Below are 27,795 nucleotides of genomic sequence, written 5' to 3'. Positions count from 1 at the left end.
GAGGTTTCCCACCTCTATCACCCTTTCAGGCAGTGAGTTCCAGATTCCAATCACCCTCTGGGTGAAAACGTTTCTCCTCACCTCCCCTCTAAACCTCCTGCCCCTTACCTTAAATCTATGCCCCCTGGTTATTGAACCCTCCAATAACCCTCTCTTTCTTTCGGGATTCTAGTTTTCTCCCATTGCACAGTCTCTCCCATGCTTTTACCGATACCCTCTGCCATTTTAACAGTTTTTGGAGGAAATGTTCAATCCTATCTGCCTCATCTTTCCCTTCATAATTTTATATTCTTTAATCAGGTTCCCCCTCAGACTTTTCTGCTCCAAGGAAAACAACCCCAGCCTATCTCTTGATAGCTAAAACACTCCAGCCCAGGCAACATCCTGGTGAATCTCCTTTGCACCCCCTCGAGTGCAATCACTTCCTTCCTAAAGTGTGGTGATCAAAACTGCACACAGTACTCCATCTGGGGCCTAACCAATATTTTATACAGCTTCATCTTAACCTTAAATTATCTCTTATATTCTATTCTAGAGATGTTGCAAGTTTTAAGCAAGTACAGAGACAGGGTAAGAGCCAAGCAGTAGGGGGAGGTGCATGTTGGTGTGGATGGCAGGAGAGCTTAAATAATGGTGCAAGGCTAAAGGAGATGGAGATGGGACAAGTAAATAAACAAATGATGGGCCCGGAGGTGATGTAAAAGGGAATATTAGAATATTAAAAACCGTTGCTGTTGAAAAACAAAGAAAATAAGAGGCAGAGGTTCTGATTGGAAGTTGTTGAATTCAATCTTGGATCCAGCAGACTGTAGAGTGCCTAATCGAAAGGCAAGATGTTGTTACTCAAGTTTACATTGAGTTCCACTGAAAAGGGGCTAGGAGTCTAAGAACAGATATGCCTGATGAGAGTGGGGTAGAGACTTAATGTGACAGGTCACAGGAATCTCAGTGTCGTGCTTGCAAACAGAGCAAAGATATTCTGCTGAGTGGTGACCAAGTGTGTTTTTGATCCTCAATGAAGAGTGGACTGCAATGTGAGCAGAGAATCCAGGGTACTAAATTGAAAATAAGTACACAAATAGACAATTGTTTGAGGCCCTGGACTGCAGGGGCAGGAGATAAATGGACAGGAGTTGCATCTTCTATCCTTGCGTGGAAAGATGCCACAGGAAAGGGAGAGGGTGTGTGAGATGATTGAAGAAAATGAAGAAGATGTTTTGTGGTATCAGTCCCCTCAGAATGCTGAAAAGGAGGGAAGGAGGTGTTTCCTGGAAGTGATGAAAATGAGTGTGATCCATTGAATGGAGAGGTTGCTATGGGGTGGGGGAGGGAGGATGAGGACAACTCCCTTTCATGGATCTGGAAAGGTGAGGAAGGGATTTAGCATTAACGGTGAAGAGGAAATGGTTCGGAGCAGGAAATCAAAAACTGTTAAAAATGGCAGAGGGCATCGGTAAAAGCATGGGAGAGACTGTGTAATGGAAGAAAACTAGAATCCAGATAGAAAGAGGTCAGTTCCTTGGGGAAAGAACAGGCTTGAATATTGGGTCTACCGAGGCAATCCTGTTTTTTGGATCTTGGGAAGGAGATAAAACCAAGCTATGTGGGGTTTGAGGAACCATGATGTTAGAGGCAATGGAAGGAAGGTCTCCAGAGAGCTGAGGTTAGACAATATAGGAAATAATGGCTTGAGGTTCTGTGTCGATAGATGATCCACCCTTGGATTGGCAAGATGTCCACTGAATACATGGGGGTCCAGGTCTACTCCTGGACCTAGCCAACATTTCTATGCCTAGGTCCAGGATGCATAGAATTGAGTGGGCAACAGGTCTGTTTTTGAGGCCTTGTACTCACAGGTGACCCTAAAAAGAAGTCACACAGTGTCCTCTGGTACCCTTGAGATCTTCTCTAACTAATGGGCGTCATAGATACAGACAGGTAAGGAGGACAGGATTAGTATTCTTTCCTAAGCTTCTCTTAGATTGCATCATTTGTGATTTATTGGTTGTGACCTGGAGTTGAAAAAGAGTAGTGATACTCAGTGATGTTATTAGTTAAATGGCACTGGAGTCAGAGCCACCGACCTGAAAAGGGAAGATGAAAAGAGGGAGTGGCACGATACAGCACTGAGTAATCAAGTAAGGACAGAAACTCTGACCTTCATCCTCATCCTCCATTTGAGCTTTGGCTTCTCGAGAATACATTGCTCTTCGCAACGTTTTCCTTTCCAGAATTGTCTGGCTTTCACCTTCAATCTCCTTCAAAGTCAGAAAGAAACATTGCATTTAGCTGAATTCATGAACATCAATTCTTTTAAGAAGGCCGGTTTCACACAAAGTCAACACTGCTATTTTAAGGTTGTGTATTCCTTTGCTCTCACATTTTAATTATTCCACAACGTTTTCCAGCCGTTTTCTGTTCTGCTCCAATGCATCAAAATTAATTGAACACATTTTTAACTTCAGACGATCATGCTAAACGGCGGGCACCCAGACGGGCACCCGTTGTACACATCTCACCATTTTCACTTGCATGAAAACCTAATTTGGAGGTATGTACACAAGAATACTGATCTGATATCACACATTTCACATTGTTGCCTATAGCTACATGTGGAGTGGAGTGGAGTGGAGTGGAGTGGAGTGGAGTGGAGTGGAGCCCCCCCCCCCCCGGGCGCCCCAGCCCCACCAATTATGAAATGAAATGAAAATCACTTATTGTCATGAATAGGCTTCAAATTAAGTTACTGTGAAAAGCCCCTAGTCGCCACATTCCGGCACCTGTTCGGAGAGGCTGTTACGGGAATGGAACCGTGCTGCTGGCCTGCTTGGTCTGCTTTCAAAGCCAGCGATTTAGCCCTGTGCTGAATTCACATTTCAACAGGGAGATGAAACAACCATTTTGAACCCAGCCTCATTTTTCTCCGTCGTCGTTAATTGAGAGAAAATGTGAGCAGAATGTGCAACGGACGTCAACTCTCCATCTCCATGTGAAGGCCCCAGGGCCGGCTCAAGGCACCGGCAACTCGGGCAGTCGCCCGGGGCGCCATGTGCTGGGGGGCGCCAGAGACTCGGGTCCCGCGCATGCGCAGTTGGGCCGGTGCCAACCAGCGCATGCGCGGTGGCCGCCCTCCCCCAAGGCGCCCCCCCCCCCGGTCCGCCCCGCTCGGTCCGCCCCCCCGCTCGGTCCGCTCCCCCCCCTCGGGTCCGCCCTCCCCCGCCCCCCCCCTCGGGTCCGCCCTCCCCCGCCCCCCCCTCGGGTCCGCCCTCCCTCGGGTCCGCCCTCCCCTCGGGTCCGCCCCCCCCCCTGCCCCCCCCTCAGATCCGCCCCCCCCGCCCCCCCTCGGATCCGCCCCTCCCCTCGGGTCCGCCCCCCCCCCCTCGGGTCCGCCCCCCCCCCGCCCCCCCCCCTCGGGTCCGCCCCCCCGCCCCTCGGCCCCCCCCCGCCCCTCGGCCCCGCCCCCCCGGCCCCGCCCCTCGCCCCCCCCCAAGGGCGCCGAAGTTCAGCTTGCCTCGGGCGCCAGCAACCCTAGGGCCGGCGCTGGAAGGCCCCCTAAAAAGTGCATTTGCACCCCATCGTTTTGGAGAGAAATTATTCTGATTTCTCAAATGAGGATGAAGGGGTAAGTGTCTGTAAATGTCCTAACATACACCCTTCTGTCTGCAGATACTCACTGAATCCATCACATAGTCAATAGCAAATAACTATTCAGAATTTACACAACTTGATGTCTTTCTGAATAATTCAGAATCTCGTTATTTATCAAATGCCCTTCTCCTTCAACACCGGCCTCATGACACCCAGGGGCTGGGCTGGTAAGCCTTTACGCTGATGTAGATTGGGAGGAGGGGTGGGGTGAGTCTGTTCTGGATGCCAAGTGATTAGCGTCCACATTGTATTGTCCTTTGTATTTTGATACTGTCATGACACCCAGTCCCCATGCCAATCTCTTATTGATCACATTGTTGAGGTCCAATGGCAATCACTTTGTTGAGGCAATTGCATTGATGGGTATTGGTCCCACGAGCACATTTTGATTTCACGTTTAAGTTTTCTTACTGATTCTGATTTTTATTGTAATTCCCCTTTAAGGGGCTGCCCCTTTAATTTATTGATTTGATCTGTTAATTTGTGCCCATTTCTTATTGGCTTAATCACAATAATATAACTGGGAGGTGGCACATCAACAACAACTTACTTTGCTGTCTTGGAAATAAGCCTGCTTTAAAGCACAGATTGGCTTCAGACTCAACATATAATGAGTGGGATTAATATCCATGTTGTGATCCATTCAGACTCAATTTACAATGAGTTGGACTAATATCCATGCTGCTTGGGAATGCTATACAACCCTCATTCCTGAACCAGTATCAATGTTGTAGATCCTATTCCACCACACACAGGCCAGAAATGTCCTTTTTGTTCACAGGGAAGCAATAATAACTTTGAGACAAAAGAACAGTGAATAACACATTTCATGTGCATCCTATAGGTTCGGTAAAACAGTGACCAAAATCAGTTCAAAAGCAGGGAAGTTATACTGAATCTGAAGGGGACGGCATGGTGGCATAATGTTTTGCACTGCTGCCTGACAGCACCTGGGCACTAGGTTCAAGTATGTGTGCAGGTTGTACATTCTCCTTGTGTCTGCGTGGGTTTCCTCCCACAATCCATAGATGTGCAGGTTATGTGGATTGCCATGCTAATATTTCCCCTTACTATCCAAAGATTTGCAGGTTACAGGGATGGGATGGGGGATTTGACCTAGCTCGAGTGCTCTTTCAAAGGGTTGGTGCAGACTTGCTGAGCCGAATGGCCTAGTTCTGCACTGTAGGAATTCTGTGAATCTTTCTGAAACTTTGGTTAGGTTCCAACTGCAGCCAGTCTGCTTACCATACTTTAGGAAGGAGTTTACAGTCCATGGGGTGTTACAGAGGGATTTACCAAGCTTGGGGTATTATAGTTACAAGGTTAGTTTATAACAATCAGTGATTTCGGAAGGAAATTGGACAGGCACTTGGAATTAAGCGCATTTGAATTAAATGCGCAGGGCTATGGGGATTGAGTGGGGGAATGTTACTGGTTGGATTGCTCTGAGGAGAGCCAGCATTGGCTTGACATGCCAAATGGCCTCCTGTTGTGCAGTAACTGACTCCATGACAAAACTAGATGTGATTGTTTCAAAGCTACTCCACATAGACCAAAGAGATTTAACGCATTGACTCACTTAGGGGCAGCAATAAATGGATATTTAACATGGTCCATTACATCAATAGCACCAAGACTGGTGCATATTCACCATCTCTGCTGTTCTCTTTGAATGTGTGAAAGTGGAGAGGAGGGCAGCATGGCGGTGCAGTGATCAGCACTGCTGCCTCACGGCGCCGAGGTCCAGGTTCAATCCTGGCTCTGGGTCACTGTCCGTATTGAGTTTGCACATTCTCCCCGTGTTTGCATGGGTTTCGCCCCCATAACTCAAAGATGTGCAGGCTAGGTGGATTGGCACGCTAAATTGTGCCTTAATAGGAAAAAATGATTGGGTACTCTAAAATTTAAAAAATAAAGTGGAGAGCAGAGTATATTGGTAAGCAATTGACTTGTAGCCTGTATTTTTCTCCCCATTAAAATAAATAGACAGAAAAAGGGGGCTTTACAGGGTAAATGCTGAAGGGATGTTTCTCCTTGTGGGAGAGTCTAGGACCAGGGGGCATAATCTCAGCATAAGGGGGCACCCACGTAAAATGGAGATGAGGAGGAATTTCTTCTCTGAGGGTAATGAATCTGTGGAATTCTTTAACACAGAGGGCTGTAGAGGCTGGGTCTTTACGTATGTTCAAGGCTGAGAAAGACAGATTTTTAATCAGTAAGGGAGTCAAGGGTTATGGGGATAAGGTGGGAAAGTGGAGCTGCGGATTATCATGTCAGATCAGTCATGATCTCATTGAATGGTGGAGCAGGCTCGGTGGGCCGGATGGGCTAGTTCTGCTCCTGCGTGCTATGGATTATGATCAATCTTGCAGCAAATTTGTGAATTGCCCAATAGCTCCTGTCGGCTCATAGGTTCATGTCTTACTTTTTCAAATTCCTGATCCTGTCGGTTCATTAGTGTTTTCCATTGCTCGTACAATTCTACATCATGGTTCTGAAAGTCCTTCAGCGTGCCTTCCCTTATGATGCTGCCATCTTTCATAGCAATTATCTGAAAAGTTGAGGAACAGTCAGTTTCTTCGCCATGCTGAGTCTCAAAATCGTCATTTCCCCATGCATAGTCCCAGGCATTAACACAATGGGCCAAATTAGCTCTTTCTGTGTTGTATCAGTCTATGATTTTACGATTTGAACAGGAGATATTTGTATGGTGCGCACATAGATGTGTCACGAGAGGGATGGCCTGCAATGGGCCAAAAGTTACCCCTTCACTATGGTATATTGTACTCATATGCTCCTACTTATCCAAAGGCAATAAATACCAATTATCATGTTCAGGCTCAAGCTAACCATCAGATTTATTTTCAAAAACGTGCAACATAGAAGCAGAGAAATACTTCAAGCAACAAATGTTACAATCCTTGACTTACATAATAAATAAACTGCTTTGAAACATATCGCTGTTGACACCCAGCAGAAATTGAATTAATTTCTTCATATTTCACATTCCTGCCAATTATTTTAAATAAGACTTTCAGGGGAATAAAACTCTATTGATGGTATGGCTGCTGAGGATAAAGGATTAGATTTTGACATTATACAATAGTATAAATCAGGTGATGTCAAGTTGGCAGCCCATATCACATCTCTCCTGATTTGTATTAAATTCCAATTCAGTAATGGGGTACATTGGAGAAGCTGGGGTTGTCCTCTGAGCAGAGGAAGTTGAGAGTTGATTTGATCGAGGCGTTTAACATCAGGAGGTCTCTAGACAGAGTAGTTAGTACATTGGCAGAAGGTTTGAGAACCAGAGGACACTGAACATAGAACATAGAACATAGAACAGTACAGCACAGAACAGGCCCTTCGGCCCTCGATGTTGTGCCGAGCAATGATCACCCTACTCAAACCCACGTATCCACCCTATACCCGTAACCCAACAACCCGCCCCCTTAACCTTACTTTTTACGACACTACGGCCAATTTAGCGTAGCCAATCCACCTAACCCGCACATCTTTGGACTGTGGGAGGAAACCGGAGCACCCGGAGGAAACCCACGCACACACGGGGAGGACGTGAGTTAAGGTGATTGGCAAAAGAACCAAGTGCTCAGGATCTTGAATGCACAGCCTGGGAGTATGGTGGACGCAGATTCAAGTCGTGACTTTAATAAGGGAATTAGATAAGTACAAGAAGAGATGATTTAGAGAGAGAAGTGATGGTGGTTGGGGGAGGGGGTGGGGGCGGGGGGTTGGTAGGAGGATCTGCAGTGGTCTTGCCAGTGGTATAAAAATCCAGAGGCTCAGTCAATGCTCTGGAATCATGGGTTCAAAACCCACAACAGCTGGTGGAATTTAAACTTAAATCTAGAATTGGAAGCCAATCTCAATAGTGGTGACCATCAAAGTATGGTGAATACCTGATTCATTCATGTCCTTTAGGGAAGGAAGTCTGCCCTACATGTGACTCTCGGTCCACATAATGTGGTTGACTATTACATGCCCTGTGAAATGGCCCAGCAAGTCACCCAGTTCAAGGGGAATTAGGGACGGGCAACAAATACTGGCCTTGCCAACGATGTCCACATCCTAGGAAAGAAAAAAGAATTGCTGTGGGACGGGGAAATGCTTTGGCAGTGAGACAAGCTGGATTGCTTTTACAGAGAGGCAGAATGGGTTTGATTGGCTGAATGACCGCCTTTTGTGCTGTAACCATTTTACGATTCTATGCAAAACGGGATGTCCATTCCTTATCACCTATTGTGCCATTTTACATTGTTGTACACAGTCAAGATGCATCCTGAAACCCCAGCTGCAAGATGCTCTGGTCTCGTTTGGTCACTCTTACATACCCAGTCTGCGTGTGTCAGATACTGCAGTTTATGTGTCACCAGGGCTATAGTTCGCTTGTCTTCACGAAGAAACTTGAGTATTCCTTCCTGCATGAGGTGATCACTCAGGTGAATATCTAGTGCAGAGAATGGATCATCCTGGTTTGCAAGAGGGGAGGGGGGGGGGGTGGAAGGTGGAGAAAACAATGGAAATTATTTGCTTTTATGTGAATCAACAATTGCTTTATAGTTCCCTCTTCATTGCTGAAGTCAATGAAATGGTTGGTGACACTACAGAATGGGACACTATTTAATGGCTGCACTTATATCTAACGATGCCAAAGCTGAATGAATGTGTTCCAGGAGGTTTTATTACATGACCTCTAAATATTCCAACCCACACTCAGACTCCTATTTATCGACTACAGCTCAGCCTTCAACACCATCATTCTTATGAAACTCCTCTCCAAATATCCGTGGCCTTGGCTCAGCTCCTCCCTCTGCGACTGGATCCTGAACTTTCCAACCCACAGGCCACAATCATTAAGGATAGGCAACAACACCTCCTCCACAATCATCCTCAACACCAGTGCCCCACAAGGCTGTGTCCTCAGCCTCCTACTATACTCCTTATACACCTATGACGGTGTGGCCAAATTCCCCATCAACTCGATTTTCAAATTTGCTGATGACACCACCATAGTTAAGAAAGCCCATCGACTCTACTTTCTCAAAAGTCTAAGGAGGTTTGGCATGTCAGCTACAACTCTCACCAACTTCTCCAGATGCACCATAGAAAGCATTCTTTTTGGTTGCAGCCAGCTCTGCCCAAAACCGCAGGATGCTACAAAAGGTTGTGAATGTAGCTCAATCCATCACGCAAACCAGCTTCCATCCATCGACTCTGTCTACAATTCCCGCTGCCTTGGAAAGGCAGCCAGCATAATTAAGGACCCCACGCACACCGGACATACTCTCTTCCACCTTCTTCCGTCAGGAAAAAGATACCAAAGTTTGAGGTCACGTACCAATCGACTCAAGAGCAGCTTCTTCCCTACTGCCATCAGACTTTTGAATGGACCTACCTCGTATTAAATTGATCTTTTCTCTACACCTTGCTAAAACTGCAACATTATATTCTGCAGTCTCTCCTTCCTTCCCTATGTACGGTATGCATTGTTTGTACAGCATGCAAGAAACAATACTTTTCACTGTACACTAATACATGTGACAATAATAAATCAAATCAAACTCTTGCCATTGGTCATCTGACATGTTATTCCTCACAGTGGCCTTATGATGCCATTTACCTCATTGGATAATTCTTGGCTGTCAGTAAAACAGCCTCTTTAATCCACGTTCAATTTGTTAATTTTAGCTATCCCTGTGCTTTTTCTCTTGGATTTCGCACCTAGTGCCTGGGAGAGTAATCCTTATTTCCTGGAGAAAATGGGAGGATTGCCGACTCAAATATATCTCCAGTTTCAGAGATAAAAGCTGCTCTCTGGAACAAAATATGCGAGAGCCCTATCTGGAACATGGGAATATATGAACAGAAGGAAACCTGTCAGCCCCGCCAACCCCTGCCTCCACCACCACCCAGCTCTGTATCTGAAGTCCATTTGATCCCTTGATAACCGTTACTCAGAAAAATCTATTAATTCCAGTCTTGATCGCTCAGCCTGTCCTCACATTATGGCCTTTTGAGGGAGAGGCTTCCAGATTTTCACTAATCCTTGGGTGAATAGTTTTGATCCGATGTTACTCCAGAATAGCCTAGAGGCGAGATCTACCAGCTGTGTTATGCCCGAAAGGCAGCACGGTGTGGCACGGCGCAACACAACCTGTATATCCCTCTTCTGGCATCTACCCAGCTCTCCATGCCTCGTGAGTTCTAACACAATCTCGCGAGACGTTGCGATGTGAATCCTGCCATTGCCTTGAATGTTTCACAACAGTTGTGTTTGGAAATATCAGAGTGGCTAATGGACTTTCAACATTGTTATAACTACAGTGTGACAGTCCTTCTGCACTGTTGAATGTGGTAATATCTTGTTACAGAAACTAACTATGCGTAATAACTGCATAACCAGCATTTGAAAATGGCGTCCCAATCTCATCCTGCTCCCAGCTCCTCAATGCAGAAAATGGGACTGGGATGGGTAGATCCCAGGCCTCGGCCATACGTTCTTTGCTGAAGCCCCCAATCTACCTGAATGACCATTCTAGCGCCGGGAAACGTCTAGCCAATTGCGCACAGTACAGGACAGTGTTCCCATTCAGGTAGATTGCGTCTCAGATCTACTCTTAAGGTTGCACCTCTTAGTTCTGGACCCCCCCCCCCCCCCCCCCCCCACCAGAAGTAATAGTTTCTCTGCATCAACTCTAAGAACGTTATATCAATTTAAACACCTCAGTTAGATCATCTTTCAACCATCTAATCAGAAGGGAACGTAAACCAAATGCGTGCAACCTGTGTTTAGAATGTAACCCTTTTAGTTTCAGTATTTTTTTTTTCAACCGGTATCTAGTGCAGAAGTTAATTCAGGACCTCCAGAGCTTTGTGTTGTTTTTGAGCATATTGTTGAGCACTGTCCAAAGATAAACACACAGTCTTGAAACACTGCAATTTTGGCACTGTCTTTTTAACTGATAAACAAATGGCATTTTCAAATGCTGGTTTGCAGTTGTTACGCATAGTACCACATTAAACAGTGCAGAAGAACTGTCACAATGTAGTTACAACAATGTTAAAAGTTCATTAGCCTCTCCGACATTTCAAAAAACAACTGTTGTGAAACATTCAAGGCGATCTTCCATTTGTCAGCGAAAGGCCGCAACTGTAATATTCCCAGACTTCCCAAAGATAGTGAAAAGCTGGCTACTGTACTTATGTTTTTTGCTGAACCCAGATGGAGGTGGTAATAGCTAAATGTGCCACAGCAACTGTGAGAAAAAAAACAATGGCATATATATTTTGTTCCCACTATTGTTGACAGAGTTATATTGAGAAGAATGACAGCTGATGCCCAAGCAACAGGTGAAAGATTCCATGATCCATGGAGGAGCAAGGCTCAATCCAAGAGGAGACCTTACGTTCCCTGACAGGATTCCCACACTTATTGGAGACAGCACTGTTGAAAAACTATCCAACAGCTGACTGGGGAATTTTGTCAAAAACACAGCACTAAACAATCTGTTTAATTTTCACCCGATCAACAAAGAAGTTGGAAAAGACTCGAAGCGGATAAATGCCCAGAATAAGGCTGGATTGCTTACCAGGAACACCGTACTTGTGTTTTGATACAAGGCTCGGGCAACACAGATTCTCTGTTTCTGCCCTCCACTCAGATTAATCCCCTACATAAGCAAAAAGATTACGTTACACATAGAACAATTTTTTTGGAAGCAGAATCTCTGAAAGGAACTCCACGCATTGTATTGCAAAATGCTTCTTCTCCGTGCTTATAGAATTGTTAAAATGAGACTACCTGTCACGGTTCCATAAGCATAATTGGTGGATTATGCCAAATGGAAAACTAAAAAGGACTGAGGCGAGTTACTGGATGATTATAGGGAAATTTCAAAACAGGAATGAGATTGCGGATCCTAAAGTCATACTTAGGTACAGTACCCGATTACCATTCTCCAGTACAACTGCAATGTCTAAAAAACAGAATTTATGTCTCAATGGTCAAATCATAATGATAGTGATTATGACCAAGAGCCTTACAACGGAGATGCAGTGAACAAAATAATAACACGAGCTACCACATAATCACAATGCCTGTCATCCAATCAGTCAGTTACCGACAACCTTGTTCCTGCCCACCCTTATGTAGTCTCGCCATTGCAACAAATCATTTGTCATTGCAGTTATAAAAAAAGTGTAACTCTGACCACATCAACCAAGCAATTGCTGTAAATAAATCCATCCAGCATTCACTTGCACAGAATAAAGTGATTCTGTAATTCTGATCGTTCCTGCCCATATTTTACTTCTCTAACCTTCATTCGAATTTCAGATTTACAAATCCGCTGTATCCAGTAGGATTATGTGATAAACGCAAGCTTTTTCAAGTGCTTTCCACGATCATTCCAAAATAGAAGAAGGTTCCACACTTGGATTATTTTCGAGAATGAATTGCTGATCCAACTACAAAACCCAAGAATTGTAATTTATTTAAAGGTCCTGATTCCATGATGGTGAAATGCACTTTTGGTAGTAGTGAAGAACTGGGCAGCCATGAATTAATAGCCAGTTTACACTCCGCTTGATATGTGCCAACGAACACTACTGAAAATAAGTTTGACCTCAAAACAGTCTCGATATGAATTCGTAATTCAAGTACAAAATCATTTGGGGCCGGATTCTCCGTGGGCGGGATCCTCCGTTTCACAGGCAGCGCGCTCACGTCCGCGGATTTCCCAACAGAACGGAGGTGCCCACAATGGGGAAACCCCATTGGCCAGCTGGTGGGACAGAGGATCCCACTGCCGGCAGGGGCGCGCCACAGCAGACAGCAGGCACGGCGGGACGGTGAATCCCACCCTTGCTTTTTGCTTTACTCCATTCGCAACTGACCCAAATTTGTGAATGAAATGGTATGGCAAAGATACACATTTTCCAGCGTTTACCCTCTCTCCAATCTCGGTTTGGTCTCCAAATGGTAACAGGTCAATGTCAGGCTGAAGGGAGCAGGCGTCAATGACAGCTTTGTACCTGAGAGGGTGAAAAATGAAGCTGTGAATGCAACAGAATGATTCAGACTCGATTAACGTAATTATCCAACAGTGCTTGCAATTGTCAGAGGAGGGCAGCACGGTGGTGCAGTTGTTAACGCTGCTGCCTATGGCGCCGAGGTCCCAGGTTCGATCACTGTCCGTGTGAAGTTTGCACATTCTCCCCATGTCTGCGTGGGTTTCACGCCCACGACCCAAAGGTGTGCAGGGTAGGTGGACTGGTCACGCTAAATTGGCCCTTAATTGGAAAAATGAATTGGGTACACTAAATTTATAAAAAAAACAATTGTCAGAGGAGGGCATGGCATAAATTTTGGGGACTTTACAAACATCAGCCTGGGGTAGCTAAAATGAGCATTACAATACAGGCAAGAGCAAAGCAGAAAGGCAGAATGGTAACAAAGAGGGGTTCATGAATTTTGTTTCAATCTAGCAAGAAGATGTTAAGTTAAAGGCTTGTTGGACTTGTTGGACAGAAATATTTTGGAAATGTTCAATGTTCTAAGAAGAACAAGCTTCAGATCCAATCAAACCAGTTAAGAAACTTAATTAAGCCATGTAGAGAGCAAGAGGATATGAGGTAGATCTTATAGGTAAGGGTTACTGTACAAAGCTTCGCAAGAGAGAAGCATATGCCAGGATACTGAGAATGAGGGCCAGTGTGCTTCACATGATGCCCCATCCATAAGGAATATTAAACTTTATGACAGGATGCACCGATCTCAACTTTATCCCAAAGTGTACTGAAGATTCCATGTACACAGAGCCACACAAGACCACCTGAACACATGGGATATATTTGCAAATCAGAAAACATGTTTCATTCAAAGGCAAGTTAAAATTTGGAACTCCCTCCCCCTCTGAATGTTGAGGGGTCAATTAAAATTTTCAAGCCTGAGATTGATAGATCTTTGTTAGTTTTATTTATAAATTTAGATTACCCAATTCATTTTTTCCAAATAAGGGGCAATTTAGTTTGTCCAATCCACCTAGCTTGCACATTTTGGGGTGTGGGGGCGAAACCCACGCAAACACGGGGAGGGTGTGCAAACTCCACACGGACAGTGACCCAGAGCCGGGATCGAACCTGGGACCTCGGAGCTGTGAGGCCGCAGTGCTAACCCACTGCCCCACCGTGCTGCCCCAGATCTTTGTTAGTTAAGGGTCTCAAAGGCTATGGAACAAAGGCAAAGCAAACACAAGGTTTTATTTCCAGATAGAGCTGAAAAGTAGGGAAGTTATGCCAAGCCTGTATCGAACCTTGATTTAGCTTCATTTAGAGCACTGGTCGTAGTTGTGATAACCTTATTGTTAAAGGATATAAGGGCACTGGAGAGAGTACAGAGAATATTTACAAGGATGATACCAAAAATGCATGGGCATATTTATCAGTGAAATATTGACAAGCTGGGTCTAGATTTTCTGAAAAAAAGGCTGAAAGACAACCTAATAGAGGTCTCTAAAATTATGAAATGTTTTGACTCAGTGGATACAGAGAGGATATTGCCATTTGTAGGGAAGAGCTTAACTAGACGTTGTCACCAAGATATCAAATGGGGAAGAAACTCCTTTACCTATGTTATGTTTCAGAGAATACATCTCTGCTTGGGAAGCATCATGTGATTTGTAGTGAAGTCAGCAGAGAATGTTTGTGCAGGCTTCAGTTCTCCATCTTAGATTGTATGAGCAACATCTCCTAATGAAACCTCCCATTGTGCTTGTGGGAATTGTAGGTGTTTGTAGGCACCTCCATACCTTTTGTCTTTGTGGCAAACTCAGAGATATAACAAAAGAGAAAACTAGCGATGAGGATTAAGGCAAGAAAACAAAATTGGTCAATAAAAATTGTCAACAAAAACAGGGGAGATGGTGTCGAGAGCGGAGAAGGATTCTCATGGACCAGATTCACATCAGGCGAAGCAAGCCGCCGATGTTGAAGGTTTAAAACAAATAATAAAACACAACTGTGAGTAAGAAGAACTACAGTCCGCAAAACTTGCTTACCGTTGAAATGGGTATAATCTGGGATACAAGGACCACACAGGTGGCAAAGCTAAATGGGCTGTGGGAATGGAGATTCAGAAGTCTTCTGACTCAGCACAGGCCACTACTCGGGGGGGGGGGGGGGGTCAAACCACAATAAAGCACCAAGAAAAATTCTACGTTGCCTTGGTGATAAGGGGATCAATTGTACCATACATCCAAAAAAATTGGAAAGGAGGAAGTTGGTTGAAATATGAACCCCAGGAGCCGGTATCTGGAATGATGTGAAAAACGGGCACAGTGGAAGAATTTGATGAAAACTGTGAGACTTGGAACTCATGTGAGGAAAGATTCCAATGATATCTCATAGCGAATCAAACACTGGAGAACCTAAAAGTCACAATGTTTGTCAGTGCGGTAGGGCTAAAACGTTTATGCTGCTACAAAACCTAGTTCATCCAGAAAAAGCGGGAGATAAGTCCTATAGCAAACAAATGAAACTTTTAGAAGGGCAGTTCTCACCTTGACTGTTGTTAATTACAGAAAGGTGAAACCATTTAAAAATTCGTAGCAACTTTAAGAAGGTTAGCAAAATACTGCAAGTTTAGTCCAACACTTGATGACACTCTTTGTGATAGGCTGGTATGTGGAGTCCATAGTGAAGCTATTTGGTGGGACCTGCTTACTGTAAGTGATTTAACCCTAAAGGCTGCTGTGGAGATTTGTACGTCTAGGAGCTAGGAATGAAAGAAGCTTCACAGATTGGGGCTGGAGTGAAGATCCACAAAATAGATACCACAAGGAACAAAGCTGCAAGGGTGCAACCATCTCAGCGACGTACACAGGTTGGACATGCAGTGTAGAAATGCTGGGGGGCGAGGAGACAATAACTGCAAGAACGGTGACAAAAAGGGCCATATTGCAAAGGCATGTTGAGCTCAGAAAACTTTTCCAGCACCAAGGATGTGCAAGAAAAAAAAGCAGACTAGTCATGTCTATAAGTTAAGAGACAAAGTTCAAGAAGACGATGTACCCAAACTTCAGAGCTGAAACTAGATGTTTTGTTGATGCAGGGTGATCAACAACATTTCTGGGCATTTCCAAAATTTGATAGTCACAAAATCAAAATGGAAGTGATCTTGGGCGCAGCTGTATCATTAATATCCGAGACAATTTAGAATAAAAGATTGAAGCATCTGCCTTTAAAACCATCAAATGATACCCAAAGACATATACAAAAGAGGTTGTGCCATTAAAAGGACACGTTATGGTAAAAGTAGAAGTAAATTGCCAAACAGCAGAGTTGTCTCTTCACGTTGTCTGTGGATATTTTCCTGCGTTAATTTTCAGGGCATGGTTGGCAAAGGGTAAACTCAACTGTGGAGACGTAAATCAACTAGCAGATTCAAAGAGCAATCTACAACAACTTCTGGAGAAGTATAAGAAGGTATTTGAATTTCACTAGGATCAATTACTGGAGTTGAAGTGTAATTTTGAAGATCAAGTCATGTGCCAAACAGGTATGGCACGGGTTAGAAGAATGCGAAAATGCATACAATGAAGTAAAAGATGCCTCACAGAAGTCAGAGCTGGTGGTTCACTGTAATCCCAAGCTGCATTTATAACTTGCTTGCGATGCGTCATACTCTTACGAGAGCAGAAAGAGGCTTTGAGCATAATTTTCAGGGTAAGAAGGTTCCACCACTACTTTTATGGGCATAATTTTACTCCTTTGATGGATCATCGACCCTTGTTAATAATCTTTGGGCTATATAAAAGTTTTCCTTCTTTAACAGTTAGTAGGTTACAAAGATGGTGTTTGATATTGTTGGCATACACTTACGATATCCAATATCGTAAGTCAGAGCAACATGCAAACACCGATGCTTTGCCAAGATTGCCGTTACAAGCCATGCACGAACCTGAAGAACATTTTGTCAACATCCTGTATTACTTACTCGTGGATAATGTACCTGTGACTTCATCTCAAGTTCAGAGATACACAAGGACCGATTCAGTGACGGGGAAGGTGATGGACATGGTCCAGAAAGGAATGCTGTCAGACATTCAAAGGAAAAATCCAAACATCATCACACAAAGACTTAAGTTGACAGTCCATAATGGAGTTTTATTATGGGGAATCCGAGTCATTATTTCTCCGTGCTTGTGCATTAAAGCCCTTAATCAGCTACATGAGGGACATCCTAGTGTGGTGAGGATGAAGCAACCGCCACACAGTTATTTTTGGTGGCCAGGATTAGATGCTCAAATCAAGGAGAAAGTGGAACAATGTCAATCCTGTGCAGAACTAAGGACCACTCCACCATTACAGCCATTTGATCCATGGGAATGGCCAACACAGCCATAGCAGAGAACACACATAGAATATGCTGGTCCAGTGGAGGGTGAAATATTCCTCGTGATTGTGGATGCACACTCTAAATGGTCGGAAGTCATGATCGTGAAATCCAACATGACAACAGACCATTGAGAGGCTAGACAAAATATCTGCAAGTTTTGGAACACAAGTTTATCAGTGAGAATGGTATTCAGTTCACTTCGAAGGACTTCAAGTACTACCTGAAGGGAAACTGTACACAGCACATCAAGTCAGCTCCATACCGTCCCGCAACAAATGGGTTGGCCGAACGTTTTGTTCAATCACTGAAGTATTCCATCAAGGCACTGAAGGGCCAAGGTACATTGGCAAAAAGAGTGAGTAAATTCTTGATGTTTTACCAGAACACCGCACACTCAACGACACAGAGTACACCAGCAATGCTGCTGTTCAAAAGGAAACTGAGAACACAGTTTGATCTATTGATACCACCTGAAACTAAAGAGAGCATCAATGACAACAACAAGCACAGATAGTGAGGAGGAAACAAAACTCTAAAAATCGAGTATTCAATTAAGTGCTAGCCAAAAGCTACACCACCAGCGAAAAATGGGTACCTGCTGTGATCCTAGCAAAGACAGTTCCAATATCGTACATGGTACAGACGGGTGATGAAAGAGTTTGGTGACATTACACTGATCAGCTTCTTGCTTTACAAAATTAAATCACTGGAATTTCTCAAGAAGTATTTACCGTGGAAAGTTTAAACAGTGATACTTCAGAACAGAGGCCAAACGGCAAGACAAGTTCACATTCTGCTTCTGAGGACTTCCCAATACCTATAGAGATGGACACTGGAGTAAATTCCCAGGAAGTATCACCTACTGAAGGAACAGAGGACACTTCCAAGGTTGCGAGTAGCCAGGTTCCAAAACATCGAATACAACCCTATATAAATATATATATATGTATAGAGATCATGCATAAGTGGGTTTGTTATGTATATGTTAAGTCGTCGTCATTGCACTAATGAAATAAAGGGGGAGGGATGTTATATATTAGGGAGTATATCACTGATGGTAAAGCATCATGTGATGTGTAGTGATGTCAATAGAGAGTGTGCTCAGGCTTCAGGTCTCTATCTTAGATTGGATGAGAAACATCCCTCAATCAAACCTCTCATTATGTTTGTTAGAATCCATAGAGTGGCACCTCCCTACCTTTTCTCATTGCAGCGAACTCAAACCTAAAGAGTGATGAGAATGTGAAACTCGCTCCCACAGGGAGTGACTGAAGTGAATGGTATAAATACAGTTTAGAGGAAGCTGCACAAGCAAATGAAGGGGAAGGGAATAGATTGTTATGGATAGTAGAGTTAGATAGGGAAAGATGGGAGGAGGCTTGAGTGGAGCATAAACACGAGCATGAACTGGTTGGGCTGAATGGTCTCATTCTGTACTGTATATCCTATACAATCCTATGATGTGGTGAGCATGGGGAGCTGGTGATATAGTAGTAATGTTACTGGCCTCGTAATCCAGGAGTCTAGGGAAAGGTACTGGGCACATGGGTTCAATTCCTATTGTAGCAGCTCGTAGAATTTAAATTCAATGAATCAAGCTGGAATATAAAAGCTCGTCTCGGTAATCACAACTATCACTAATCGTTGTAAAAACCCATCTGATTCACTCATGTCATACAGGGAAGGAAATCTGCCGTCCTTACCTAGACCGGCCTCCATGAGTTAATGTTATTGACCCATAATGACCCCCTGAAATGGCTGCTCAGTTCAAGAGCAATTAGGGATGGGCAACAAATGAAAGATAAAATGAATTGCAATAGGAGGGAACAAATGTGATTTTGGACTTGTAAAAATAAATTTCCAATTTAGGGGCAATTTAGTGTGGACAATCCACCTCCCTGCACATCTTTGGGTTGTGGGGGTGAGACCCACGCAGACACAGTGTGAATGTGCAAACTCCACATGGACAATGACCTGGGGCCAGGATCGAACCCGCGTTCCGGAACTGTGAGGCAGCAGTGCTAACCACTGCACCACCGTGCCGCGCCATGATTTTGGACTTTAGGGGTAGGGATTTGTCTTGGAAGGTGGCGCAACACATCAGTATCTGATTAGCCGACCATTATTCTCAGTCAATAATACTCAGTCAAAGCAAGCAAATATCAGGTATTGTTTCTGAAGGGCATCCAATCCAACATCACCTGTTTAGTGTCATTGCCCAATATGATTTTCTACCCCATGGCTCCCAAAGCACTCCACGGCTAGGATTTTCCTTATATTGTATCATATGTTGTACACTAATTGATAGAAATCGATAACCACGAGTTGACAACAACTCCATTAACATTACAATAGCTAGGATAGTGGGAGGTAAATGAGACCAAACTTATTGTTTACTTCATCTAGAATCTCCCATGTTCTGTGAAAAGGTTTCCACCGCACCTGTTCAAGAGGCAGCTAGTTCTGTACTTCATGGATTGAGAATGCTGGTACATTTGACATATCTAATTCGTCATTTTTTCATTGCCCTCCATGGACCAATGAAACAAACTCCACACACGATGGGGTTAAAATATCCTCCGGATCCACTTGTACCTTTTTCTTAACATTTCCTTTCCATTTATTCCTCCCTCTTCATTCCTCTCTTTATTTTTTTTCTGTTTCTAATTTACCATGTTCCCTCCTCTGTCATTCACTGTTTATTTTACAAGCAGCAGGGTAGCATGGTGGTTAGCATAAATGCTTCACAGCTCCAGGGTCCCAGGTTCGATTCCCGGCTGGGTCACTGTCTGTGTGGAGTCTGCACGTCCTCCCCCTGTGTGCGTGGGTTTCCTCCGGGTGCTCCGGTTTCCTCCCACAGTCCAAAGATGTGCGGGTTAGGTGGATTGGCCATGCTAAATTGCCCGTAGTGTCCTAAAAAGTAAAGTTAAGGGGGGGGGTTGTTGGGTTACGGGTATAGGGTGGATACATGGGTTTGAGTAGGGTGATCATGGCTCGGCACAACATTGAGGGCCGAAGGGCCTGTTCTGTGCTGTACTGTTCTATGTTCTCTTTCATTGTTTAAGTACACAGATAATTGAACACAATGTTCATGAGGCCCCAGATACATCATTGGGCATTCCTGTACATTTCCAGTAATCTGAGGTGCAAATCTAGTGTGATGTGAATTCATTCATGAAAATGAAATGAAAATCGCTTATTGTCACGAGTAGGCTTCAATGAAGTTACTGTGAAAAGCCCCTAGTCGCCACATTCCGGCGCCTGTTCGGGGAGGTACGGGAATTGAACCGTGCTGCTGGCCTGCCTTGGTCTGCTTTAAAAGCCAGCGATTTAGCCCAGTGTGCTAAACCAGCCCCTCATGTGATGTGGGTATGACTGGAATTGCCCTGGACTGAGTTGTTTACGAGGCCATCTCAGTGGGCTTTATTTAATGGGCGGGACTTTTCATCATCTGCCATGGTGGTATTCAAACCCAGGTCCCCAGAGGATTACCCTGGGTATCTGGGTTACCAGTCCAGCGACAATATCACTACATCACAGCTTCCCCCACAGTGAAGGTCAAATTCCAATTCACTTCACTTGGCCTGAGGTGCATCATGGCAGGATTTTCTGGCCATTCTTTTTACACCGCCCAGACATGAAACAGCCATAATTACCTTTGCTTTACGAAGGGACACCCAAATGTGATGTTTTCCTCCACAGTTGTATTGAGGAGCCAAGGTTTCTGAGCAGAATAAGCAACAGAGTTTCTGTTTCTGCTCAAAATGAAAGTAAACACAGTTAAGGAGCAACATCATTTCAACAGAAAACAGCAACTTAATGACGCATTTTAAAAAACCATAAAGTAATTAGGATAGCATGGCCTGAATTCAAAACAGTCCTATCCTCCTTCACGTTATATTTTATTCATATTTTTCACCATATTGCATTGTGACAGACAAGATAGAGCTAGGCCCAGCACTTACATAAGACTACCTCTTTTCTACAAATTCCTCTTTTTGTTGATATTCCCACCACTCGCCCCGCCCCCTCTTTATACTCTCCACTCTATCTCTCCAAACCAATCTGTTTTGTGCTTTTTGCCTCAATTCTCTATATGAGAATTCCGGGGGTCAGGAATCCAATGTCCAGTTCACTTCCGGGTCCTGACCAGTGGCCAGTGGCGTACCACAGGAATCTGTGCTGGATCCCCTATTATTCGTCACGTACATGAATGACATAGATGACCATGTGGGAAGTAGGATCAGTGCGTTTGCAGATGACACAAAGATTAGCCGGGTGGTTAAAAGTGAGGTTGAGTGTCTTGGGTTACAGGAAGATCTAGACAGGGTGGTCAAATGGGCAGATAAGTGGCAGGTGGAATTTAACCCTGAAAAGTGTGAGGCGATACACTTTGGATGGAGTAACGTGACAAGGAAGTATTCAATGAAAGGCATGACAATGGAACGTTCTGAGGAACAAAGGGACCTTGGCGTTTTTGTCCATAGATCTCTGGAGGCGGAAGTGCGGGTTAATAGGGTGATAAAAAATGCATTACCTTTATCAATCGAGTCACAGATTACAAAAGCAGGGTGGTCATGTTGGATTTGCGTAGAACTTTGGTGAGGTCATAGCTGGAGGTCATGTTGGATTTGTGTGGAACTTTGGTGAGATCACAGCTGGACCACAGTTCAGGTTGTCACATAGGTGCAGAGGAGATTCACAAGGATGGTGCCTGGGATGGAATATTCAAGTTATGAAGAGAGGTTGGCTAGGTTTGGTTTGTTTGCATTGGAGCAGAGAAGGCTGAGGGGCAACCTGATCAAGTTGTACAAGATTTTGAGGGCATAGGCAGGGTGGATAGGGATCTGCTGTTCTCCTGACTAGAAGGGTCAGTCATGAGAGAACACAGGTTCAAGGCGAGGGGCGGGAGGTTTAGGAGGAAATTTGCGGAAAAACCTTTTTACCCAGAGGGTGGTGATGTTGTGGAATGCACTCCCTGGGAGGGTGGTAGAGGTGGGTTGTCTCACATCCTTGAAAAAGTACCTGCGTGAGCACTTGACACGCCATAACATTCAAGGCTATGGGCCAAGTGTTGATAAATGGGATTAGGTAGGTAGGCCAGGTGTTTTTCGTGTTTTGGTGCAGACTTGATTAACCTATTCTGCACTGTGTGATTCTGTGACCTAGTTGGCTGAATGTCCTGTTTCTGTGCTATAAGTTACATGTGCTTCCTTGCATCATATGCATCTTCTGTCAACAATTGGGAGAGATTGATTGCCACAATTGCTCAACAACTCACTTGCAACTGTATTCTGCAACTGTCAGAATGCTAGAACCTGAATTAGGTGCACCTTAGTATAATCTCTCGCAGGGCCTATATTCCTATATTTTAGCTGCTGCAGAAACATCCCTTGTATCCTCCCTGTTGGCACTTTTTGTTCCATTCATTCTTCTATCTATTTCATTATCCCATCCCCTCTCAGCAAATGATCTATCCAATTTGTTTTCTTTTTTCTTATACACCATTCAGGTTGCTGATTTTCCAGTCACTGCTGGGGAGATTGGACATGCGGGATCCTGACCACATGCTCGTTCCACCAGTCTTAATTTATCAACCCGAAAGCCATGGTTGAATTTCTCCTCATTATCCGCATGGCTTCCTTCGACAGCACCTTCCAAACCCGTGGGGCAGGATTCTCCAAGAGTGTCCACGCCGCCGTAAATGCCGTCGCGTTTTACGATGGCATGAACGGACCGCTCCCACGACTAATTCTGGCATGCACAGTTGCATCGGCGCCAATGAGGACATGCGCAGTGGCGCCGGTGCCAACGCGGGCATGCACAGTGGCCTCCTTCAACGCACCCGCCCTGACGCAACATGGCGCAGGACTACAGGGGCCGGCGCATAGGAAAGGAGGCCCCCAGCCACAGAGGCCGGCCCACCGATTGTGGGCCAGGCCACACCGGAGGCTCCCCCTGTGGTCGGGTCCCTCCCCCCCCCCCCCCCTCCTCCCCCCCACCCACAGGCCCTTACACACCGAGGTCCCGCCGGCCCAGAGCAGGTTAGAACGCCGGCGGCAGGATTCGGCTCTTTTCTTTTGGCCACTCGGCCGATCCAGGCCGGAGAATCGGCGGGCCTGCCGTGTGGAGCGTCCTGTGACCGCGCCGCACCAACCATGCCGGGTCATGTGCCGGTGTCGGGGCAGTGTGGCCCATTCATGGGGATTCTCTGGCCCGGCCCAGGGCTGGAAGAATTACGCCCATGATCACTGGAAGGACAAGGGCATAGATGCAACGGGGAACACCAAGTTTCCCTCCAAGCCACACACCGTCCTATATTGCCGTTCCGTCAGAGCCACTGGGTCAAAATCCTGGAACTCCCTCCCTAATAGCAGTGTGGGTGTCCCTCCACCCCATAGACTGCAGCGTTTCAAAAAGCTGGCTCACCATCACATTCTCAAAGGTAATTAGGGATGGGCAATAAGTGCTGGCCGAGCCAGTGACGCCCACACGCCATGAAATAAAAAAACAAACCCTCACCTGCCCTTGAGGAAAACTAGTGAGAGGATTAGAACTCATTTTGTGGCTGTCGTTGGTTGATTTTGAGCCTTAAAGCTGCCAATTTTAATTTTCTGCTGCATTTTCTACAAAAGAGTTAGCTGCCTCTCTGAAGTGCAATTTGTTTTCCCTCTGAACGTTTGCCCCAACCCTCTCCCCCCCCTCCCACCCGTCCCCTTTAAGGTGGTGCTATAGCTCCTTCACCTTGGGCCATCCCACCTGATTGCTCATCTGTCTGTTGGGGAATGTTTTTTTACACTGTCCATGTTTTAATGATGACCCAGAGATAAAATGGATCAGATTGTGTGCTGACCTTTGCGAAAAGGGGCACGGAGAGAGGATGGCGTGGCATCGACACCCTCCTCAATGCCCACTACCATCACATTCCAGGCTGCAAACTCAGATTTGACAGAATCCCAAATTTGCTCAAGTCTCTCATTCTTATCGTGGACCATCTTCCCCTGGTCGAGTGTCCTCTGTACATCTGCTTGACTTTAAAAGGACTGCTGGGGCTGTCAAAGGTGGAAGCCATGCGGATTAATTTCAGGTTGAGCTAATCATGATTAAAATTTTAAAATGTTGCATGCCGGGGCACACTGGTGAAAACAGAAGCAGCCTTTCACTGGATGTCAGTAGTGGTTTATGACAGAATCAGGGCCATGCTAGCCAAGCGACACGACAACATAGCTCTTAGAAACAGAAATATAGGAAAATGCAATGATTAGTTCCAAGTGTAAAAAGCATTACCACTGGTGTGATGGTTATCAGGATGAGGTGTCACTAGAAATTAAAATAATACATCACACAATTAGTAAACTGGCAAAGAGTAAGAAAGAGTACCTCCCAGTCACCTCGAACACAGGGTCAATCTCATGTGCACTGAAATTTATGGTAAAACCAAGTTAGACAAAAGAAATGATTGAGGCATTAGATGACTTACTCAATAGCCCAAAGCTTTTTAGTTTTGTTTAATCACATGCAACAGGAAGTTTCCTTTCACTCACATGGGCTTGGTGCTTTTTTAGGTAATCACAGAATAAGAGAAAGCGAACAAGAAATAACATCTATGGCCAAAAGAAAATCCTCTGCTAATGACCTAGAATGTTTGCATTCATCTCAGGAAATGATTATCAAAGAATGTAATAGTTCTTCTCCCACACACTGTCACCCCTCCCAGTTTTAGGTTTTAAAGACCATCATGAAGTCAACAGCCTCAAATTTCTGAAAAGACTTGATAAGGTAGGCAATGAGAAACTATTTCCTCTGTTAGGGGAGCCCAGAACAAAGGTGTAAATGTTGTGGGTTCCCTGAATCACTGACAACAGGGATTTTCAAGAAGGGGTATTTTATTCACTAACTCAGCAGCTGCTCCAATACTTCCGCTCTGCCCACTCCCGGAGATGACTCCCATGCTTCCATCATGTGACCTCTTTTTTGGCTCTGTAATCAACTTCTCATGTGACCACTTGGTCTACATCTTCCCCATTTAGTTGGGACACCCGCTGACATGAGATGTAACAGTGTGAACGATAGGAAACTATGCACGGACCATTGTGTGATATACAATTGAAGACGATAGCAATACATAACTAGTTATGTATATATACTGAGGCACTGATTAGACTGTAGCAACTGGTGCATAGCCCATCACGTCTCCTTCACCACATCCCCCCTCACTGCACGTGACCATGACATGGCCTCACTGGTAAAGACATGGGATGTTTCATCTGTGTGTTCATCAGGGGCAGAATTTGCTGCATTTTCCTCTGTAGGAGTCTGGAGGTCCATTGCAGCAGGGGCCTGGTGCCATAGGCCGGAAGATTGAAGTGCTGTGTTATCTGTTGGTGCTGGTTCTGATAGTTGCAGAAGATGACGGCGATTGTTTACATAGTGGGAAACCCCTGAGGCTGCCAAGTGCCTGTTCAGTTGTGCAGCATCGCTGTGTACGAACACCAACCCATCATGGTCACATGCAGTCTGAGTCCTGGTCATTTGACCACGTGTTAGAGGGCTGAGTCTACGGGCATTGCGATCAGAGTGTGTTTTATTTTTTAATCTGTGCTGTATGAGGGCATCATTCACATTGGTTTGGGCTGCAGCAATGCCTTAGCAGTAGGAATCATGGTCCTGGTGCACCTGGAAAAGAGTCATTGTGCTGACAAGGGCAGACCCTGTGTGGGCTGAGGAGTGTGCAGAGGGGTCTGAGCGATCCTGTGCATATTCCTCAAGAAGATGCTTAGGGGACGGCTCAGGATATGCTCAAAACCCGATGTGTGTGCAAAATGCAGCAGAGATGAATTGGCGAGCGCCGTCTATCAAGAGTGTCTATGGGGATGCCGTGCGTGGCAGTGTCTCTTGAGCTTGATGATGACGGTGTTACTCATCATGTTTGGCAGGTAGTCAAGTTCAATCCACCCAAAATACAAATCAACTAAGACTAAATGTTGTTACCATTCCACTCGAAGATGTCAGCTGCTGTGAATGGCTGCTCGCAGAAAAATACTTTTCATCGTACCTTAGTACACGTGACAATAAACCAAACCAAATCCATAGGAGGTCTGGGACCTCATGTAAATGCAGTGGTTCTGTTGCTGATGCGGGTTGAGTGCTTTACACAGCGTACATCTGGAGATTTCCCCTTTTCCATGTCTGTGTGCATGGAGGGTCAGTATAGTGATTCCTTGGCCTGTAGCTGGTTGCTTCCAACCTTAGGTGCAGTTTTGTGTGTGTGGTACCTCTGGAGCACAGTAGAGATGACGAATCACTGGCCACGAAGTTTCAGTCCATCCTCATCTCTAATTGTGAAAAATGTGCAGAGGTCGTGGGCAAACTCCCTTGAAGAGTCTGGCCAGCCCCTCATGATGACGTCATGCAATTGTCTGCATGTGATGTCCGCTTGTAAGGCATCTTTGAGTTCCAGAATGTGACTAGAGGACAGCAACTCTATTATCATACTGTCTATGCCTTCCTCATGATCTAGCTGGACTGTGGTGGGTAAAAAGTACCTGGAGAGGGCATCCACCAAGTACAGTTCCTTGTCACGTTTGTCGGCGATGCTAAGGTTGCAATGTTGCAAATTTATCATGTATTGCAGCACGTAGACGCGATGTGAAGGGGCTTTTTTAATATAGGTATGAATGGCTGATAATCAGTTTCAACAGTTGCAAGAAGACCATTTATGAAGTTATGACATTTCTGGCAGGCAAAAACTAAAACAAGAAGTTCCTTTTCAATTTGTGCATCGGGTGTCTCAGTGTCAGTGAGGAAACTTGATGCAAAGGGCACCATTCTGTATGCAGACTGTGCCAAATCCGTGCGGGATGCATCTGCTGACATAAGTATGGGTGTTGGAAGGTCAAAGTACTGTGATACCGGTGGGGCTGCGAGCACTTGTTTGAGTCTGTTGAAGGCTTCTGTGTGATACTCTTGCCAGCACCATTCGATGTCCTGGTGGAGAAGTTGACAAAGAGGTCCAGTGACCTCATTGGAACACGGATGAACTTAGAAAGATCACTTTGCATACCAGGAAAGTGCAGAGAAGTGTGCTTGTCCAGAGGAATGGCCACCTGTCATATATCAATTGTCTTGTCTGGATCGAGATTTACACCATTGGCTGTGAGTAAATGGCCCATGTAAGGAACCCAGTTGACCTTCAATCTGCACTTTGCAGGATTAAGCTTTAATTGGATGGTCCTGGTTCTGTCAAGGACGAGAAATAGATGTGCATCATATTCTTGCATAAGATTTGCTGCTTCACGGCTTTTGGTATGCTTCTGAGGTCACAGACTGTTAGTGTGGCAAATCATCTAGTCTCATGTGGTATATAACTGTAGCTTACCAATGGCATCAGAGTTGAAAAGGTCTCCATCTGATGTCATCCCTGGAGCTTGGAGTTATAAAGCATGCACATCTGGATCAAATTGAATGAAACCCATTACAATGCTGCCCCGAAGCACTCGCAGTAGCTTTACATTCTGGTCAACTGTATGGAACTTGAAATCTCCCTGTGTGCAGTGAAGGGCAGCTATATCTTCAGTGTGGATTGTGTGTCCATCATAAGCCACAAGGTGTGTCTGGGTGCTGGGATCTGATGCTGCATAAGAGTCTATTTCTTGTAGCCTTTGGCTGGATAGTAGGTTATCTTTCACTCCAGTGTCAATTTTACTTGAAGTCTGGTATTAGTGCTGATG

The 27,795-nt window shown here is 45.0% G+C and overlaps 1 protein-coding gene across 1 annotated transcript in view; it reads right to left on the bottom strand.

The window, feature by feature from the left end:
- Nucleotides 1-27,795, bottom strand: part of LOC119973277 (ATP-binding cassette sub-family C member 9-like) — a 235,589-nt gene that overhangs the window by 89,674 nt on the left and 118,120 nt on the right. Inside the window, exons 19-25 of the mRNA XM_038811061.1 lie at nucleotides 24,446-24,484; nucleotides 20,722-20,820; nucleotides 12,618-12,702; nucleotides 11,259-11,339; nucleotides 8,001-8,138; nucleotides 6,074-6,199; nucleotides 2,159-2,258 (exon numbers count right to left, since the gene is read on the bottom strand). Coding sequence (XP_038666989.1) covers nucleotides 2,159-2,258; nucleotides 6,074-6,199; nucleotides 8,001-8,138; nucleotides 11,259-11,339; nucleotides 12,618-12,702; nucleotides 20,722-20,820; nucleotides 24,446-24,484 — 668 coding nt within the window. The remainder of the gene's footprint in view (nucleotides 1-2,158; nucleotides 2,259-6,073; nucleotides 6,200-8,000; nucleotides 8,139-11,258; nucleotides 11,340-12,617; nucleotides 12,703-20,721; nucleotides 20,821-24,445; nucleotides 24,485-27,795) is intronic.

The sequence above is a fragment of the Scyliorhinus canicula genome, chromosome 11 (genome assembly GCF_902713615.1).
Source record: "Scyliorhinus canicula chromosome 11, sScyCan1.1, whole genome shotgun sequence".
In the NCBI taxonomy this organism is placed as follows: Eukaryota; Metazoa; Chordata; class Chondrichthyes; order Carcharhiniformes; family Scyliorhinidae; genus Scyliorhinus; species Scyliorhinus canicula.
This window is presented reverse-complemented; position numbering and strand designations above follow the sequence as displayed.